The 19,966-nt window shown below is 41.8% G+C and overlaps 1 protein-coding gene across 3 annotated transcripts; it reads left to right on the forward strand.

The window, feature by feature from the left end:
• The first annotated feature begins 5,784 nt into the window (after positions 1 to 5,784).
• On the forward strand, positions 5,785 to 14,876 carry LOC147619985 (NAP1-related protein 2-like). Of its 3 annotated transcripts, XM_086772104.1 has the most exons (11): positions 5,788 to 6,083; positions 7,560 to 7,682; positions 8,195 to 8,245; positions 8,353 to 8,424; positions 8,586 to 8,699; positions 8,832 to 8,890; positions 11,637 to 11,690; positions 13,670 to 13,730; positions 13,994 to 14,050; positions 14,147 to 14,224; positions 14,353 to 14,876. In XM_086772104.1, exons 1-11 carry the CDS (start codon positions 5,967 to 5,969, stop codon positions 14,413 to 14,415), a joined length of 849 nt encoding a protein of 282 aa, XP_086628230.1. In that variant the 5' UTR covers positions 5,788 to 5,966; the 3' UTR covers positions 14,416 to 14,876. The 3 variants fall into 3 exon arrangements, with proteins under 3 accessions (XP_086628232.1, XP_086628230.1, XP_086628231.1); XM_086772106.1 differs by lacking the exon at positions 8,353 to 8,424 and having other exon boundaries at positions 5,785 to 6,083; XM_086772105.1 differs by lacking the exon at positions 11,637 to 11,690.
• The last annotated feature ends 5,090 nt before the right edge of the window (positions 14,877 to 19,966 follow it).

Genomic DNA, 19,966 nt, shown 5'->3' on the forward strand with positions numbered 1-19,966 from the left:
GTCGAATTAATCACAGATTAAGCACAGATTAAGCATCACCTATAAACAACAAAAACAACACCTTGGAGCTTTGGTAAGTGCAAAGTGCACAAGATATTGAGTATTGATGAACATTGAAGCTATGCTGTGGGGAGTATGGCATGTGCCTGTAACATGAAAAATGCGATGAAAATTGCTACTTTCTGTTGATTTTGGGCACAGTTTGTTGGGTTGAGAAAACATAATTTTGACCACTCAAATATAAGATTTTTTAATCTTTCAAGGCTTTTATTATTTTTAAATCTTTGAAGGAATTTTATCTTTAAAGGCTTTTTTTTTGGTGTTGAAAATACAACCCCTCTTAGGTGTAGGATTTTTACCTTTGAAGGCTTTTATTTATTTTTGGGTGTTGGAGTGAAAATGCAACTAAGAGGGGTTGTTCTTCAGCTTGAAAACCATCATTTAACCTTGGCTTTGTGGGTTTAGATTATATATCCTTTATGGGCATTGAATCATTATGGTGAAGGTCAATGCCCATATATCCTTTATGGGCATTAAATCATTATGGTGAAGGTCAACAGGGCATGGTTTGAATCTAAATATAATAACACTCAAAATTTCTCTAATGTAAGACAAATCCAAGAAAAAGAGCCCTAAACCTCACTCCTATCACTCTAGGGAAATGTTTTTTCCTGAGTTCCTATCATGTAATACGCATCTCTATGGTGATGCTACTTAGTGATTCCATCTTGTGAGTAAGCTCTTTGTAAATTCCTTGCTCATAAAGGATTTCCTACACATACTTTTAACTTCTTTTCATTATGGTCATTGGGAGGGTTCTTACTTTGGTAAACAAGAAAAGTTTGATGGATCAATTTATCACAAATGGTCCATAAAAATGTAAATGGCACTCATCATTGATCGTGATATGTGAGGCATTGTCAATGGCACGACTAAAAAGTATAGTGTTAGAGATAATCAAACGAGAAAATACAGACTCTAGGGCTTTGTATTATATTATACATGGTTTTGACACTCAAATACATTAGGTGGCTAAGTGAAAGTTTTGACACTCAAATACATTAGGTGGCTAACTGAAAGTTTTTAAATGAAGCTTGGGCTAGACTTAAAGGTACATTTGGTCAAGTTAATGTAGCAACTCATTTGTTTCTTAGAAGGAAACTCATTGAATGGAGATGGGCAAGGATGACATTCGTGGCTAGCTATGTGAATAATATTAAATGTGTAGCCAACCAATTAAGTGGTGTAGACGTGGTCATAGAAGAGGAGGAGGTTATATTCATCTCTCTCCAAGGGTCTACTTCATAGGCTTTCTCAAAGGTATAGCGAAAATGTAGTCCTAGTACGAAGGTCTTAACCTTCTTAGCATGACATCCAAAGTATAGTGGAAAATTAGTCCTAGTAAGAAGGTCTTAACCTTCACATCTTATAGGTTTACCTAAGGGTTTGGTTGTGTTCTTGTGAATAAGCTTTATTACTACGAGGCTTATGCCTGGTAGTGGTGGACTTCCCCAAGCCTCTTGATAATCCTTAGTGATTATGATGACACTAGCACCACCATCCAAGATTGTAAAGATTGTCATTTCTTTGTACATAAAAATACGGCATTCATTTCATCGCTTTGCAAACTAGGGTCCCAGCTTGTTCATGGGAACTTTCACTTTTCCTTTCATCTCGGGTATGGAAGGAGAGAGCTCAATGTGGCACGGTTCGTCCTCTTCCTCTTTAGGTTTTGGTGTGTGGGCTCTTAGGTTCCCAGTCATCCAATCGGATAAATCTCTCGAAAGCTAAGAATTCCCTTATAAAAGAGAATTTACTTGGACCTTTGAGGACAAGAAGGCTATGATGTGTGCTATGTCCCACAGGCGATATTCACACTCACTTGGTTTATGCTCACTCTGAGAGGTGGGGTTGGAGACCTGCTAATGTGGATGTGCATTGAATTTACCATAGGAGGAGGCAGTGCCTTTGATGGGGTTCAAATAGGAGAAAATATTTTGACGACTATGATAAAGCCAACTTTCACCTCCCACTCCTTCCCTACATCTAGTAATGCAGTGCCTAGGTGAATTGGTTCTAGAGGTAGAGGCTCTGGAACTGGCACTTTACGCGGCCTCTTAAGAATGGCTACAGGTTCAGTCAAGGCCTTTGGTAGGCTTTGAGGTTCTCTCAATGATTCTATAATTGGCTCTAGAATAGGATCAGGCATATACTCAATGGGGTCAATGGTTTGTGTTTAGCCACTTGCTTAAGGACAATATGCACCTTCCTCACAAGCTCTTGGGCTTGTTTTGTTTGTTCCTTCTCCAACATAGGGTTGGCGTATTCCTTAAGTCTCTTTGGAAGGTTTGCGTAGTCAGTGGGATTCTTCTCTTTGGGAAGCGCTAGCTTGAGTAGGAGATCACTCATTGCATTGAGCCACACCTCATAAAAAACCATGAACACTCAATAGAATACACCCCTCTTAAGAAGACTAGACTCCTTCAAATCCACCTCAAGTGAGGAGCTTTGGGACAAGATGAATCAGTTAAACACGGATATAAGTGGAGGAACAACAAAACGCCTTGAAACGTGAGGAGCTACATCCTCCGAGCCCCAGATTCATCGACTGGCTCTGTAAACAACATCATCAACTTCATGAAAAGAGCATTAAATCACTTTATCTTTAGGCAAAGCTCTAGGGAGAAGAACCAAGAACCTCAAGGTTCCCCCCCTTAGGTAGTGCTTAAACCATGTCGGCATTGTACTGATATTTTAAACATTTGGTGTCAATCCTAAGCTGGGTATGTCCCAAGCTAGCCATGGCCAAGACCAACAACCACTATTTTACGACAATGGGACATGTCTCTCTTGCTATACCATTAGGGACATGTCTCTCTTGCTATACCATTAGGGACATGTCTCTCTTGCTATACCATTAGGGACAATCATTCCACAAAGCACACACATTACAAGTAGACGTCCCACATTCTACACAAGATCATTATAGAAGCTTCTTCACCCCATGGAACTAAGTTCCAGTCTTGCTCCTTTCAGATGAGGACATGGAACTTGGGGAAGGGTGAAGAGCCAATGAAGTTCCAGTCTTGCTCCTTTCAGATGAGGACATGGAACTTGGGGAAGGGTGAAGAGCCAATGAAGGGACTACCTCAAACCTGAGGGATCCAAAAGAGTAATCACAATCAAAATACGTGTCCTAGCCTTGTAGGCCTAGTGCCATTAGAAACCACATAACCTAACCTGATGAGGATTTTGTGCAACCATTTCCTTACGTTCCACCACCATGTGAATATGTAGAAGACATACTTAGGATGGCGTTTGGAATGGGGAGAGGGGTTGCGATACACGTATTACCTAGAGGCTCTAAAATGGGCAAAAATAAGCCAATCCATATCTCAAGGATTATAACTAAATTTGATGGAGCTAGAGATATCATTTGGCAAAGTTTAATCAAGTTTGCAAATCCATGGGTAGGATTAATGATCCCAGCAAGATCTATTCATTTAGACATTACCTAGAAGGCAAAGCAGGCCAGTGTGTTATTAGGTCTTTAAACCCACTTGAAAAGGCCAACTACGAGGTCTTGAGATACATCTTCATCGTGGGATTCTTGCCCAGTGGAGCTAGGTAAAGCCCCATCGCACAAATTACGAGACTACATTGCTAGAACCCAAGTATCTCCATATGGAATACAGTTCCTATAAAAGACTAGATGATTCATCACACCAACGATTGATTTATGATCGAACTAAAAAGCAAGAGGTTTCTTGCCTATCTCTATAGGTCTAGACACTTTAATGAGTGTTATAGTGAGGCAGTAGACAGTATGCAACACTCGTCTTTGATGAGTGAGACAATAGACGGTCAGCAAGATAGGGATGTAGAAGATGTCCACCTTGAATCAAGAGATAGGGGACACATCATCCAAAGCCTCTGTGTGGCTAAGGCAGTTAGCATCAGCTAGAGTCTTAGTTAAGGAAATGAGGATGGATAAGTTGGCTGAAATTTGCTCAACCAAATTGGCCAACAGTGGTAGGGCAAGCCCCAAGAGCAACCTTAAGGTCAGGGCCCCAACCAGTTCCTCAATCTAGACACACAGTTGTTGGCTGTGCAAAGACACGATTTGGTGTACAATTTTCCGTCAAACCCATACAAGCTAAGTGTCCAAGATTACAATGTTTTTGTGCTCTTTTGGTAACGCCCACGAAAACCACAACGCAGCTCATTGTTGGTACTAGGGAAACCCAACAGGGTGGTCTCTGGCCACACAACCAATGCTCTTAGCACCAAAGCAACCAATAGCTCTACCATCTATTCTAAATATGCCTCAACTCGCACCTAGTCCATTGCTCATTTACCACACCTCCTTATATTGAGAGGTATGACTGCCACCAATGCCATACCCACACCTACAATATCACCACCCCAATCGATTCCTTCTAGAAATGCACAAGTATAACAATACTCGGTGACTTTTCCAAGCAAACTCTGGGAGTCAGAACATGAGAGCTATGAGTCATATGAGAAATATGATTCATATGGATATTCAGAATAGCCTCTAGCAATTTGCTATGCCTCGTTACTCAAAGCCATGGATAACAAAAGGCGAGAGACTTTAATAACATGTCATGCATGCCACTCTTCAATGTTTTCATTGTAAGGGCCTGAACGGTGTTGTCGGGTGTCCTCATAGAGCTGCACACCAAGTGCCCCAACTCCATCCCCAAATCCGTTGCCCCTGCCGCAATGTCATTTCTTATGGAGGCACGTGTTATAAGTGTGGATTTAAACATTTTTTTTAAAGGATTGTCCCAATAGAGTGACAATCACCCTAGTGGCAAGAGCATCAACCACTTCAACGAGCCTTAACTTGTTAAGCGTACAAGGAGGAATTATTCATATAGTCTTGCTTAATGCCATCACAAGACTCCAAACCAAAAGGGAAGTAGTTAAGCAAACATCCAAGGCAGCAACAAAGAAGCAAAAGCTCAAGCTTCAACTTCAAAGCCATCAACCAAAGTGCCTAAGGCACAAGTCCCAAAGGCCACATTAGCCCTTAAAAAGGCTAAAGGACTAGAACCAAAGCTCTGACTCTCTCTCCTGCCCCTAGAAGTTAACAACCCCAACGGGTTCTAAAGACCTGTTCGATAACCTCTCAAATGCACCCTTAACAGGGAGTGAAGACTTGTCGACAACGAAAACGCGTCCTAAAGATCTGTCCAATACACCTTTAACTGGGACTAAATACCCGTCGAAACGGATACGGGTCCTAAAGACCTGTGAAAACTGAGCCCAAAGACTAGCCTAAACATCTGTTCGATGATATTAGGAAATTTAATTGCCGTTACTCAAATAAGCATGAAACGTATGCTAGCATATTCTTCTATAAGCCAAATTGGATATATTATGATTGGAAGAGCATGAAAACATATCTAGGCGGGGTATGTGAGAGAAACTAATGTGATACTCATATTTTTCTTTGTCTAGAACCTCGAAATGCTCCATGACTATGAGGGAGAATGCCCTTCACAGTGGTCCACTCTCATAAAAGATGGAATATGAGGAAGCCAGTATAATAAATGCATAGGGCCATGGGCATGGACTCTTGGATACACATAGAGTTATGATGGAAACCACACTTCGGTCACCGGTGCTGCTTGAACATAGGGGCTACTGTCTGTCATTTTTGGCCATAAAAAACCACCACTTTTTTTTGAGTGACCGACAAAAACCAAGGTGAAGTGTGAAGAAACGTTATTTGAGCCCATCAAAAACCATCCTTGTATCATATACAATGAGAGGGAAGTCTGAAGGAGGCCAAGGACAACAATAGGATTACCCAAAACCGGGGGAAAAAATTGCAGGGAATAATATAACATATGTCCCAAAGCTTATGTGCCGTAGGGTTTTCCCCCCTTCATCTGCAGCAGTAACCCTAACTCCTGCAATTTTCCGCTTCTCCCACCATGACGGATAAGGGCAAGAAGGCCAAGCTCGACGAGGCAGAAGGCTCCGAACAGCTCGACTCAGAACTCGTCCTCGCCATTCAGAAGCTGCAGGAGGTCCAGGACGAGCTTGAAAAGGTAGGCTTTGCCTGGCTCTGTCTCTCCTCTTCCTGATCTTTATTCTCGATATCTGTTGGAATGATTTTGTGGAAGCCTGTCCTGGCCATGGTTTTGAACACAGCCTTTGGCCACGGCTCGTCTTGCGTAGCCCCGGTTGAACTGTTGGATTTTTAGGGTTTCCTATAGCTGTAACGGCTTGCCTTTTCATCCTCTGTACGAGAAAAGCCCCTGTGTCGTGTATAGCTGAACTTGTGAATTTTAGGGCTTCCTATGGCTATGGCAGCTTGCTTATTCATTCTGTGTACGAATATTTTTGAAATGATTTATTTTCAAGGCCAATAGTGTCGTGATCTCGTACACCTGAGCCAGGGTCTCGTACACCTGAGCCATCCAAATTTTGACTTCCGCAAATGTGTACTGAAACCCTGTCGTGAATGCGAGCCATGATTTTGAAAGAAGCGCACGGTCGTGATCTCGTACACCTGAGCCAGGGTCTCGTACACCTGAGCCATCCAAATTTTGACTTCCGCAAATGTGTACTGAAACCCTGTCGTGAATGCGAGCCATGATTTTGAAAGAAGTGCACGGCTTTCCCTTTTCATCCAAGCTTCAGGGAACTGCTGGATTTTTAGGGTTTTTTACTTGGTTTTGTACAGTTGAAACTAGAGTGTCTAGTGTCTTTTGAGAACTAGAGTGTCGTACTCAGTTTTTTTTTTGGGGGTTTCCTTAGAGATGCGTGAGTCTTTTTAGGGTTTCCTCTGTGCAATAAGAACTTGGTGTTGTGTGCTTAGGTGTATACCTGCACTCTTGGACTTTCAGGTTACCTTTTGGATCCTCTGATGTAATTTGTCTCTCAGCTGATCCATTCAACCCCTTGCTATATTCTCATACAAGAGCTTCCCTGGGTGTTCCATCACATGAAGCTTTTACTGCCTATATGCGTTGAATTTGAGTGGGATATGTGGGCTATTCATGATTATAAGATTTTCAAGACGGCTAAATATTGGACTGATGAAGCAGTGGTTGCAGTGACTCCCGGTGAACAAGTCTTTATAAAGATGCTCAGTTAGTGTCCCAATGTAGGTGGACATCTGTCTTGGGTTGACACACGCATGCATGTTTACTGCTTCTGCGGGCTTGATACAGGCCTCGCTTGCAATCATTACTTTTGGTTTGAATTGCTCCTATGTGATGTTCTGCGCTATGATGTCTGACTGAAATTTCACTTGAATAGAAATCCTAGGTTGTTTTTTGTTTCTATCCAGTAAAGTCTTATGTTTGCAATGTGGCAGCTTTTCTTTTACTACTTGATGATGTTAATGATAGGGTTGAAACTGAAAGGAGGCACCCACCGTAGTTTTCGCATTTTTTTAACAATTTCTTCTAATTGTAGTTCTGATTAAGACTGAGTAAGAATGCAAGGATTTTGTTGGAGATTTGTGATGGATGCCTTTAAGTAGGCTCTAATGTGTGCTTATTTTCAACATCATGCAGGTGAATGAAGAAGCTAGTGACAAGGTGCTTGAGGTTGAGCAGAAATACAATGAAATCAGGCGGCCAGTGTACCAAAGGAGAAATGAAGTTATACAGGGGATTTCTGATTTTTGGCTGACTGCCGTATGTACCGAAAGCCTTGTCTATGTGATTTTAAATCTACTTTCGCAGCTTTAGCTGCCCTTGCATCATCCCCTGGGCATATGGTTGTGTGCAGGTTTGTTTGGTAGTTGAATGAAGAGGTTTGCGCTTGGTACTCTTAACATAGCATGATCTCTTGAACCAAGGTTGAGCACGAGCAGCTGCTTGTTAACCTGTCCAGTTTTTGGTTTTTTAAGGGCATTTAGTTGTGAATGCTGCTCTTTTTTTATGGACTAAGTAGATTTGAGAGTGATGTTGTTTTCCAAGGGCACATAGTGGTCAGTGCTGCTCTATTTATCAGGACTTAAATTTTTTAAAGGGGTTTTTCAATGGTTGATTTGTGCGAATGGAGTGGCTTTGTTGTCCATGAATGAATTGATTGAAGTGCTGCTTGTTTCCATGAATGAACTGATTGCAGTGCTTCAAAAATTAATTTGCATGAATGCTTGATGAGACTCTTAATCGAGTTTCTGAATTATGGTCTCTGCTTGCAGTTTCTTAGCCATCCTGCATTGAGTGAGATTTTGACCGAAGAGGATCAGCAGGCAAGCTTTTCTTTCCCATATATTTATGGTCTCTATGCAGTCCTTTACATGAAGGGGAAAATCTTATTTCTCAGTTTACGACTTGGTCCTATTGTTAATACAAATAGGTTTTCAAGTTTTTGCAATCCTTGGATGTGGAGGATTTCAAAGATGTAAAGTCTGGCTACAGTATCTCTTTTGTAAGGACCTTCTGTGCTACGTTGAGTTCATCAATTATGATCTGTATGGAGTCCTTTATGGGCTACTGCAAAGTGAAGTCTAAATTTTGCAGTAGGCAAGTTCTACTAGCAGTCAAAAAGTAGATAAGTGTGGCTAGTGTCTGAAAGGGCTGATATTGCAGACTTTTCGACCCAATCCCTTTTTTGAGGACAGCAAACTGGTCAAGGTCTTCCGCTTCTCTGACGAGGGCTCTACTTCAATATCTGGCACCCAACCTCGTTGGAAAGATGGCATGGTAAGCTGACGTTTGCTGTAGTACTGTGGATGCATAATACAGTTGCTTGGCATTATCTTTGATTGTTCAGTAGAGTGAACACCCATGTGTTGTGAATTGTCAATATCATGTGTTTGTATTGATTACATGCAGGATTTTACCAATGGAGTAACACACCAATTGGGTTTGAAGCGGCCTTTCCCAGAGGAGAGGTTTGCAGTGATCTATTTGATAACAGCAAAATATACTTGATAAGTTGTATTGTGACTGGTGCATTGCAGGCATGACATACTTGCATTGGTAGTAGACATGCTGCCTATATGTTCTCATATTGTATTTGTATCTGAACTTGGAATTCTGGTTTTCATGTCCATGGTACACTGCCTCAAGGCTATTTCGGAGAAGTTTATTTTTCTGTACATCTGCTTGTGTAGAAGCTAGAAATTAAAGAAACACAAAAATTTCATTCAAGAGACTTGGGGTACCTTGGTACAACCCCTTGGAAGCCCAATCACAAGAATCCCAATTAGCAGGCTTGAAGCATCCTGGTATAGTCCTTTGGAATTGTGGAAAAGTGTTTGAAGACCTGAAGTGGGATGCGTGGGAATGTGTAATTGATGAAGGGAAAGTGTGGTTTTGTAACACGCGGAAGCTCTGGGAGTCTTCTTTCAGCCCTAAACACCACTGAGAACATGTTGATGCAAAAACGCAGACAGAAGGGAGAGTAGAGAGAGAGAGAGATATGCTGGAAATTCAGTATATTTATATGGTACAAAAAGGTACCCTAATCTACAGCCATAGGCTGCCTTACATAAAAGGTGGTAAACACCAAAATCTGTCCTAAACTAGGACCCAACTCATAAGGAGTTGAATGAACTACTCAATGAGCTCATGTGCCTATTTATAGGCCTCTGGACAAAGGAAGTGCGGTCGGCCAGCCGACTGGCCATAAAATCCATCATTGATGCGTTTTTCAGCCGCCTTGCCCTAGTGCAGTCGACCTTCTTCTGGTTCAGCTGACAGACCTCTTCAAGCAGCCGACAGCATCCTTTTCATGTTCTTCTCCTAGTCCACCTTGCCACTTCTGCACAACATGCTCCAACTTCTGGTTCTAATGCTCTTTTTCTGGCTGCCCCTTCTGGATTATCTTTTGAGAATGTCCATGGCAATTCTTGCACATGACAGGTTTGGTATTCAAGACAAGAAAAGGAGGCAGATTAGGCAAAAAGAAACTAGAAAGCCAAAGAAAACTAACAGACTTGTAGATTGTGTCATGTGAAGAAAAGTGTAGAATTTTATCAACAAGCTTGGAGCGCCTTGTAACTACTTGTGAAGTCCAAACCCAAACAGGCCAAGGAAGAATTAAGAGAAGCATTATTTTACCATTATCGTGTCATGTGGTGTTATGTGCTTGGAGCTAATCCTTGGATTAGGAAGTCTAATCCAATAGGGTTAGTGGGCCATGGGATTAGGAGATAGTATAGTGGCCTAAGGTTCACAATTAATAAACTAGGCTCTTGGCTATCTATAGCAAGTTAGCTATTTATAGCGGCACTTATCAATATATAAGTGATGCCTTGGATTATTGTTTGTGAGTCAGTTGTGCAGCGCACTTTTGATGGATCTATGCATGGACTATAGTTTCTACCCTTGCCGTGGTGTTATGTACCGAACACTAATCTTCAAGATTAGGTCCTAATCTTAGCAAGGTTGGGGAGCGTTGAGATTAGGGAAAAGGCTCTAGGCAGGTTATAGGTGGCTAGGGTTCATTATTTATTGATAATCCATGGTCACTACCTATTTATGATTGGATGGTTATTTATAGCGGCAGTAGTCACTATATAAGCGACGTATGGGTTTTTGTGTTCTTAAGTTGGTATGTGTTGGGACCATAGTAGTCTTACTCTTGCCATGGATATGGCGGTCTTGCCAAGGGTCCCTTAGGATATGCTTTGGTGGTATGGGATGCTAGGGCTGATTGGCTTGGCCTGTGGGGAGTGGAACCTTAGCCCTTGTCTCGGGGAGATTCTTGATGGAATCTACGGTTGGAGGTAAGTTTGGTTGCACCCTTCTATGTTTTCTAACCTTGTGTGTTTAGCTTGTGTATCAGGTTGTTCTATGGGAGCTTTACAGTTGGCATCAGAGCCCACGTGATCACAGAAGCAGGGAACTTTGTAAGGTTTGCGTGTCTAGCATGTGCTGTTACTAGTCACCTTGTCTAGGTATCTCTCGATCACCATGTTCTCGTTTGATTTGTAAATCTGGTAAGTGTTTTTTTGTCAGGGTTTCACGTAGGAACTTGTGGATATTGTGGAGAGTGTGAATTATAAAAAGTTGAATAAAGTTATGATTAAGAATGGGTTCTCATTGACCGAAGGTTGGATATGTCTTTGCTTGGTCCATCTTTTTGTGCTATTTTTAGGATCTTTGGATGAGGCGGCCCTTGGCGGGCCGCTTTGTTTGTGTCATCTATAACAAAATCGGACGGATGGCTGATTAGTCTTCTTAAATGACTAACGAGGAAAACTTTTTGGATAAAAATCACCACAATGCGATAGGTAGACATCCAACGTATTCTACTAAATCACAATCAAGAAAACTCCACACGAGGTAATCAAATTTCTTGGGATGGTATGAGCATTGATCTTGAGTGGATGTAGAAGATGTTGGATTGGTGGGTTTCTTAAACAGTGAGGGAGCATTGGGCATTCTTGGGATTCACCGTCTTTTTTGTGAAAATCAGTGAAAAATTATGATTGTTCCCTTCACAGTCCTTCTCAAGGGGTTGTCTTATTCGAGGGGGGCTAGTTGTGGCATTTAAAAGTAAGAAGCTTGACGATACGCAGGATAGGCGGGCATACTCAAGAGAGAATTGTATGCGGTTATACTCATTGAAAATTTGGAGGCTTTATTTGTATGGATCCAAATTTGTTTTCTTGATTGACCATGAATTTGCAGCAAGGGGAAGAATTTGCACCTCTCTTCTTGTACACAGAGCTTAGGAAGGCTTGGGTAAGCGGTTCACGTGATAGTGTCATATTTTACCTACAGTTTTGCAGCTTTTTTCCCTGGCTTTTTTGAAAATTCAGAATTGACACTAGTCAATCTTCATGTCTTTTTGTAGTAACAGAGATACACCCTTGCTTCTTTCTCTCTTCCATCTCTCATATCCGTGGTGATACTTGAGCCCCTCTCCTTTATTGGTGATTTATTCGATCATGAGTGAGAATGGGAAGATATAAGGACAAATGTTGGGGATCTTGGCCATGATAACAAGCTTGGTCACCATACCATCATGGTGGAAGAGGAGGAGATGATTGTGGTGGAGAACTTTTTTTGATAGCGAGATGCAGAAACTCCGAGCAGAGAACGGACGTAGTGTGATGGCTCATGCAATACAGTAATCTTCGAAAAGAAGATTACTGTATTACATCACCAGATCACTATTGTGCAGAAGATGATGGCGAGTACTTCCGCACTTGCAGGGCATATTTCAGCCTTCGCTCTTCACTGAGAGCTCTTTTCAGGAGAGGAGGAGAAAACGTAGGAGATGGTTGATGCATGGCTAAATCGGTAGAATGTGGGGAAGGCGCGGGCTGAAAGGGGTGGGGCGGCATATGGGGTAGCACATAGGAGGAGGGGGGTTGGGGTGCAGAGGGAGGGAGGCGAAATGAGATGAGACGGCGATGGCGGGGGAGAGGTGGTGCTGAGGGGCGAGCGTAGAGAGGGAGGCGGGCTACAGAGGGTGACGAGAGGGAGGGTAAGCGGCCTAGAGGGGAAGGCGCAGGCTCAAGGGGGTGGGGTGGTGTACAGGAGGAGGGGGCTGGGGGGGCGTAGAGGGAGGGAGGCAAAGGGAGAGGAGACAGTGATGACGAGGGAGAAGGTGGGGCAGAGGAAACAGCGAGGGAGGTGGGGGAAGGAGGGACGAAATCAAAGCCAGGAGTTTGACTGAAAATGGCTGAGTGGGAGGAGATACCCATTGTAACTCTTCTTTCTAATGAAGACGAAATCTCTCTCTCTCTCTCTCTCTCTCTCTCTCTCTCTCTGGATGCAGAAACTCTTTCTTTCTCTAACAAGCAAGGAAAATTTCACTTGTCATACCTGATATCAAGTGCCAATTCAAGAGATAGGAAGGATTAAAGGGAGAAGGTGGGGCAGAGGAAACAGTGAGGGAGGTGGGGGAAGGAGGGACGAAATCAAAGCCAGGAGTTTGACTGAAAATGGCGGAATGGGAGGAGATACCCATTGTAACTCATTCTTTCTAATGAAGACGAAATCTCTCTCTCTCTCTCTCTCTCTCTCTCTCTCTCTCTCTGGATGCAGAAGCTCTTTCTTTCTCTAACAAGCAAGGAAAATTTCACTTGTCATACCTGATATCAAGTGCCAATTCAAGAGATAGGGAGGATTAAAGCACACGATCAAAAACCATAATAGACGATTGAAGGTAATTAGCACTTAATTGCAAGAGTCTAAAGATAAATTCATTTCATTGATAGTTACACACATGAGTACATCAATATGTACAGCTCAATGAGCATCTCCACACATGAGTACATCAATATGTATTGCTGAATGAGCATCTCCATGTAAAACCACACAGTATCACCTGCCCACCCAGATGGCATCTCAAAAGTGTCCACATCTACTCATCTGTATCCACACCTTTTTGATTTCTATACTCTTCTTCAACCCTTTTACAATCATCATACAAATAAACCTTTTATCTTACAAATGTAGAGGATTCTTATCTTCCCTTGATAACATACTTAGGAGAACCACTGTCTTCTTGTTGAGTTCTAATTGGAGAATTACCAAGCCTCCCCTCAAATACACAATTTTTAGAGAACTTCTTACCTGCCCCCAAAGTAGTAGTTTGTTGAGTAATGATTTCTTACTGCTTTTTGTTTGCTCTTAGATGCCTGAGCTCACTTGTTCTTCCTTGAAATATGCAAGCTTTCCTAATGGTACTTGCTGTCTTTTTATTTTTGCAGTTTTTTCAAATGGTTCAGTGATACTCAGACGAAAGATTCTGCGAATGGTATCCATGACGAGGTAATTGACTGTTTAAATTTTTATTCACATGCATGCATAGGAGTTCAGTTTACTACGACTCTTCGTTTGCAGCTCCCCTTTTTTCTTTACCTTACTATGAAGGTGGGTTTGTATGCAACTGATGTTACTGGGTCAATACAATCTAAGAAGGGTGGTTCATTTTTATATGTACATTTGTGGAGAGTTGGACATTTTATTTACATATTTGTTTTGCTACCCTGTCATGTAATCATGGGAATTTGTATTTGGCCTCTTTGATGCAGGTAGCAGAGATAATAAGAGAGGATTTGTGGCCAAATCCATTGAAGTATTTTAATAATGTGAGTTAGTCGGAAGTTGAAAAGATGGTTTGGTAACATCTCAGATTGATGTATTGCTGGTCATAGACTAACTGTTTGCACTAATCTTACTAACAGGATCAAGATGATGACGATGACGACGATGATGATGAGGAATTTGATGATGAGGAAGGGGAGGATGATGATGAGGATCAGGTAAGAAATCTCCATGGATTTTTTTTTGGCTTAACGGCTTTCTGAAGAGAAACATCTTTCAACAGTTTTTTGTTATTTGAAGTGCTAGTTTGTGAAGGCAGGCTGATAGGATATCTGGTCTTATACAGGGTAATGGTGCTGAGGATGAGGATGAAGAGGCTAATGATGAGGATGAGGATGACGATGAGTAGATGATCTTGTGTTGGGGAACCTAACTGTCATAAGTCACTTTAAGTTCAGACTTTGAGAGTTACCTTGTCTCTACCTATGATTGAGTTTTATTGGTTGGCTGGTGGGATAACTTCAAAGAGAACAGATTTATGATAACTCTATAGTCATGGCATCTAACTCCCTTGCATAGCCATCGAATAGAAACAAATCATGGAATGGCTGTCTAAAGGGTCTGTTGATTAGACTGTATATTGAAGCACACAAGGTTATAGGTCTTGGGAGGGCAGTCCCCTTGTCTTGATTTCTCCATTTACATGTTACCTCCTTGTAATACTATCCTCATGAGTAGCAGTGGTCCAGTTTTTGTAGTACACTTGCTTAGGAGCGTGTTGGGGGGTTCACATATGTGTTTCCTTTTGGTGCCTGTGTCAGAACTGTAAATTAGGACTTACTGATTTATGCATGATGTGTTTTAATTTAATTTCTTGGTGTAATTTGTTGGATCATTTGGAACTTCCAGGGTGTGCCATCCTCGGGAGGGCTAATTTTGTCTCAATATTTTTATCTTTCATGTAGGATCACCTCTTACAGCCCAAGCTCAATACCATCGTTCTCTAATGTTCTGTTTCGTTGATAAATGCTCCTTCCTGTATGCTTTAAGGTAAATTTTGGCAAGTGGTTTCCCTCTTTTATCTCAGGCAATAGGTAAAGGCTAGTGTTGGGCAATCTTGTAATCACCATGAGAAAAGTACGTAACCATTGGGGAATCTACGAATTTAGGGTAAATTTAGTTAATTTTTTTGGTGAGGAATCACCAACGCATCATATTTTTACGTGATGTGCAATTGAATTCTCTCATCCGAGTAGCGTGGCTTTTGTTCATAGGGCAGGGGTGATAGTGCATGTCAATTCTCTCCAGAAACCTCCAAATCCAAGAACATTTAAACATGCGAGTATGGGTAAGTTGACATTTTTCATTGAAGACCTGTCATGTGTTGGTAACCAAACCATTGGGTGAGAGTTCATTCTATTATTCTGTAATAACCTCAAAAATCCTTGGACAACTCGTGTCTAAACATGTATGGGTAATTCTCTGCGCTTACTCGTAAGAGTTGTGAAAGCTTAGAACAAGCCCATTATTATTGCTGTCGTGCACGTGAGTAAAAAAGAAGAGAGACAAATAAGTGTGTTATAGTTAGTGCTGTGCTTATAAAGATCTTGAAAATTTTAGTATAATCTGTGTTGCATGCATGTGTTGTGTTGAAATCATGTATCTTTGATTGTAAAGAAATAAAATAACTAGTGATTATAGGCAAAAGTTGGCGAGTTGCCCATTTTGATCTTACCTTAACCTTGTGAGAGCATGTGTTGTTGTGTTTTGCCTTGGAGTTGTAATCTACAACTTCCCGGTGAAGGGAGAGAGTAGATGGAGGCAAGAGGAGATGGTCCTTTGTGAAGCTTCTCGCACATAAGCAAGGGAATAAGTCTCTAATTGAAGAGGAATGCTTACAATCATACCTATTCAAGCATGTACCCATCTAGCAAGGGTGAATTCAAAAGCATTCAAGGAAAAGGAATTTAAGAAAATGTTTTAAAGAAATGATTATGTATTGCTGCTTGTAAAAACGGGCTTACAATTCATATTAGGCGACCAAACTTGAAAATGTTATGTTCTCTATTACTAGTCTTGATCAACTATGTATACTCAACTATGTATACTGAGTTGATAGAGTTTCTCTATTTGAAAGTAAGTGCACGGAATCATTGCTTTATTCCTTATAACATATGAGTGTTAGTGAGTGTGGGTAAGATGGCAGACTGCCTTATGGTAGGTTGGGTAGACGAACCTATGTTGACCAATCGAGTGGTTAAGATACCCCCTTTCCTAATGGTGATTGCATGCTTGTGTCACATAAGTCGGTGGTGAAGTTGATGTTGGGGAGGAGGGGGTGGTGGAGGTTAAGTGGTTAGTTTTGGACCGTTTTGCAGTCACATGCAAGGCAAAGTGATGGGTAGCTTTGGGCAACCTTGACGGTAGGCAATTTTTTGAGGTGGCATGAAAAGTTATAGGCTTTTATGCTAGGCCTTCGTTGGTTGTGGAACTAGTGAGAACCCTTCAATAGGAGGTTCTTGGTAGAAGTAGTCCACACTCAATGATTCGCGAAATGAAAGCCATGATCCCATGGAATGATTAGCATGGGTGATGGACTTTCAGGACATCATGGCGTATTAGGGTATTATGCTCGGAACTCATAACATAATGCTTAGTGATTGGGATTTTATGTGATGAATATAGCACACGATTAGGGTGAGGTTTTGTTGGTGTTGAATTGGAGATGAAGCACAATTTACATGTGTGAGGGCTCGTTGGAGGTACTTGCGTGGTCGGGGGTGTTCTAGGTGATGGGTCGTACCATGGGTCATGCATGCATTCGTTACAGTCCTTCCCATCCAGTGATGTACTTGGAGGGTTGGCATTGTCAAGGTTAGTTTCAAGTGCATGTGTGTGCGTGTTGTGAGATGGGAGATGCTCATAGTGAAATCTACATGTGACATGCATGGCAATGGTGGGTGGAAGGTGTATCCGTGTGTGTACTTTTTAAAAGTTTTTTTTTGGGAATTCAATTGTTTTCTTCGGCATTTACTTGACACCCCTTTTCTAGGGAAGTTAATACTTTGTTTGATGCATAGGAGCTGACTATGTGTTAGGTTAAGGTTGTGTCCATAACCACAATAAAGTTGGACGATCTCTATAGCTCGAGGGATTTGGCATTGGTGAGCACGTGTTCGTAGTCGAAGCCATGAAAAGTGCCTACTGATTGTAGGTAGAAAGGTCCAGGTGATAGGTCATACCATGGGCCAAGCTTGCATCCTCCATGGTTTCCCCTTTCAAAAATATACCTAGACAGATGTCATAAACACAGGTTCGAGAAAGAACAATGCCTATGTGTCTACTACATATATATAGAGCCTGTGGATATATTATCGTGGATATATTGTAGGTGGTGTGCATGAAAGGTGGGTCCGTGTTGAAGCTTCTATCAGTGAAATTCCAACACTGCTTTCTTTAACTCTTACGCATGATTTGAGATAGGGAATTAGTCGGTGATATGTAACGAGGCTAGCCGATAAGACGGGTGCCACTGAGGTTGGGTTGTCCATGAGAATGGAAGAATTTAGGACACCCAAGCTAGCGAGTACAATGATAAACCGCACACTATGTGGAGCGTACTGGAGGGAGATGTTGGTTTTACCCATTGTGAATCAGCCTCACGTCTCTAATGTAAGGCCTTCCGAGTATCATGGTGTATGATCCTCTCCTTTGAAAATCTATCACAACGAATATGTGGTGGAAGCTTAGCCCGAAGGTCTTAATCTTTGTATCCTATAGGGTGCCCAAGGGTTTAGATGTGTCCCTATGAGCAAGCTTGACCATGAGGCTTGTGCCTATGGTGGGCTTGCCCAGGCCTCCCAACAATTCTTATGATTATGCTGACACTAGCACCACCATCCAAGATTGCAGAGAGTCGCGTTATAAACGACAGGTAACACGATGTTCATTTCCTCACTCTTGTCCCAACTTGTTCATGGACACCTTTGGCTGTCTCTTTATCTTGGATAAGGAAGAAGTGTGCTCCCTTTGGCACGACTCATTCTCCTCCTCTTCAATTTTAGGTTCAGATGTGTGGGCTCTTAAATTCGCATTCATATAGTCGGATAAGTCTCTCCAAAGTTGAGAATTTTGTTTGTAAAAGAGAGCTTATTAGGACTTAAACTTCTGAGGACAAGAAGCCTATGAGGTTTGCTATGTCTCTCGTGCAATATTTGGGTTTACTTAACTCGTATTCACTCTCGGAGCTGGGCTTGGACCTTTTAATGTGTAGGAGACGTACACTGATCCTTCGCTAGGAGATGGTGCCTCTGATGGGGTCAAAATGAAATCTTTACCTACCACATCGGAGAAACTATTATGGTGACTATGATTTCGGTGAAGACCTTTGGTAAGCACCGAGGTTCCCTCATTGGTTCTATGATTGGATCAAGAATGGGGTTAAGGATTGGCTCAAGCACGGTCAATGGTTCATACTTAACCACTTGCTCAAGTATTTACTCAAGTTCAACATGTACTCTCAAGTTCTTTGCCTTGTTTCATTCGTGCTTTCTCTTACATGGGGTTGGGGTACTCCTTGAGTTTCTTTGGAAGGTTTGCATAGTCAATGGGCTTCTTTTCTTTTGGGAAGAGCCCGTTTGAACGAGAGATTGCTCTGTCTCACGGGCGAGCCAACTTTGGAGCTATCATCCAAACCACTTTAAATGGTCACAATGTCATTGCCCTTGATAATTAATCATGCACAACAAATCTTTTTGTGTGCTCTTTGAGGTCTTCTTGTTGCAAACCTCTGTTTTGGTTCATTAGCCTTTTAAGGGGGGGGCAGTTTGCAGCCTTTGGAGCTTGTGCCTCTAGCTCCTGGTGAGCTACTAGCTTCGAGGTTAAAGCTTGAGCTTTTTGCTTCTTTGTTGCGCCTTGGATGTTTCCTCGGCGATTTCCTTGTACTTCGTTTGGAGCCTTGTGATGGCATTAAGGGGGACTACATAAATAAGACCACCTTGTACACTTAACAAGTTAAGGCTCGTCGAAGTAGCATGCTTTATCCTGAGCACTCCTGATAAATTCCCGTGGACTGACTAGTATCTCGTGTATATCTACTAAGAAATCTCTAGCTGCATCAATCTTTATACCCTTAAGTCTTGATATAGTTACCACAGATCCAGGTTGTTAACCGTACCATTAGCATAAAGGAATTGTAACTGGTAGCCAAATGCTTAGCACTATTGTAGGCAAACTCGACCATTGGCATGTATCGCTCCTAAAATGAGATGGCCATGTGGAAACATATGCATGAGAAGCATATCCTCTAGAACATGATTCACCCTCTCCATCTACCCATTGGAGTGAGGATGATTAGAGGAACTCATACTCAGCATAGTCTCCAATTTTTGCACAACTAGTTGCCAAAAGTGTCCAAAATACTTTGAGTCCGTGTCACTCACTATGTCACAAGGCAACCCATATAATCTAAATAACTGATCAATAAACTGTTGAGCCAAATCAATTGCTCTCATGGTTGACCTTGTAGATAAAAGCCTTGCCATCTTTGTGAGCGTGTTGACCACCACCCAGATAGAATATTTCCCTCTGCTGGTGCATGGTAACCTTACAATAAAATCCATAGACATACTTTCCCACCTTCCAAAGGGATCTCTAGAGGATGTAACAACCCTCCAACTCTAAGATGCTCGGCCTTATTTGCTTGACATTAATGACACTTCATCACATAGTCCTGGACTTCTGTCTTCATTTTAGGCCAATAAAACATCCATTTTACTAAATCATAAGTCCATTGTACCCCCCATGACTTGCTGTAGGAGAGTCATGAAATTCGTGAAGAATTTTCCTCCTAATCTCAACACAATCCGATACTACAATGACTCTTATCATCTTGGAACAATAATCTGTTCTAGAGATCAAGTGCTGTCTACTAGCCACTCTATAAAACAGATGGTACGACC

Source organism: Cibotium barometz, chromosome 32 (assembly GCF_041138505.1).
Source record: "Cibotium barometz isolate CiBa-2024 chromosome 32, ASM4113850v1, whole genome shotgun sequence".
Lineage (NCBI taxonomy): Eukaryota > Viridiplantae > Streptophyta > Polypodiopsida > Cyatheales > Cibotiaceae > Cibotium > Cibotium barometz.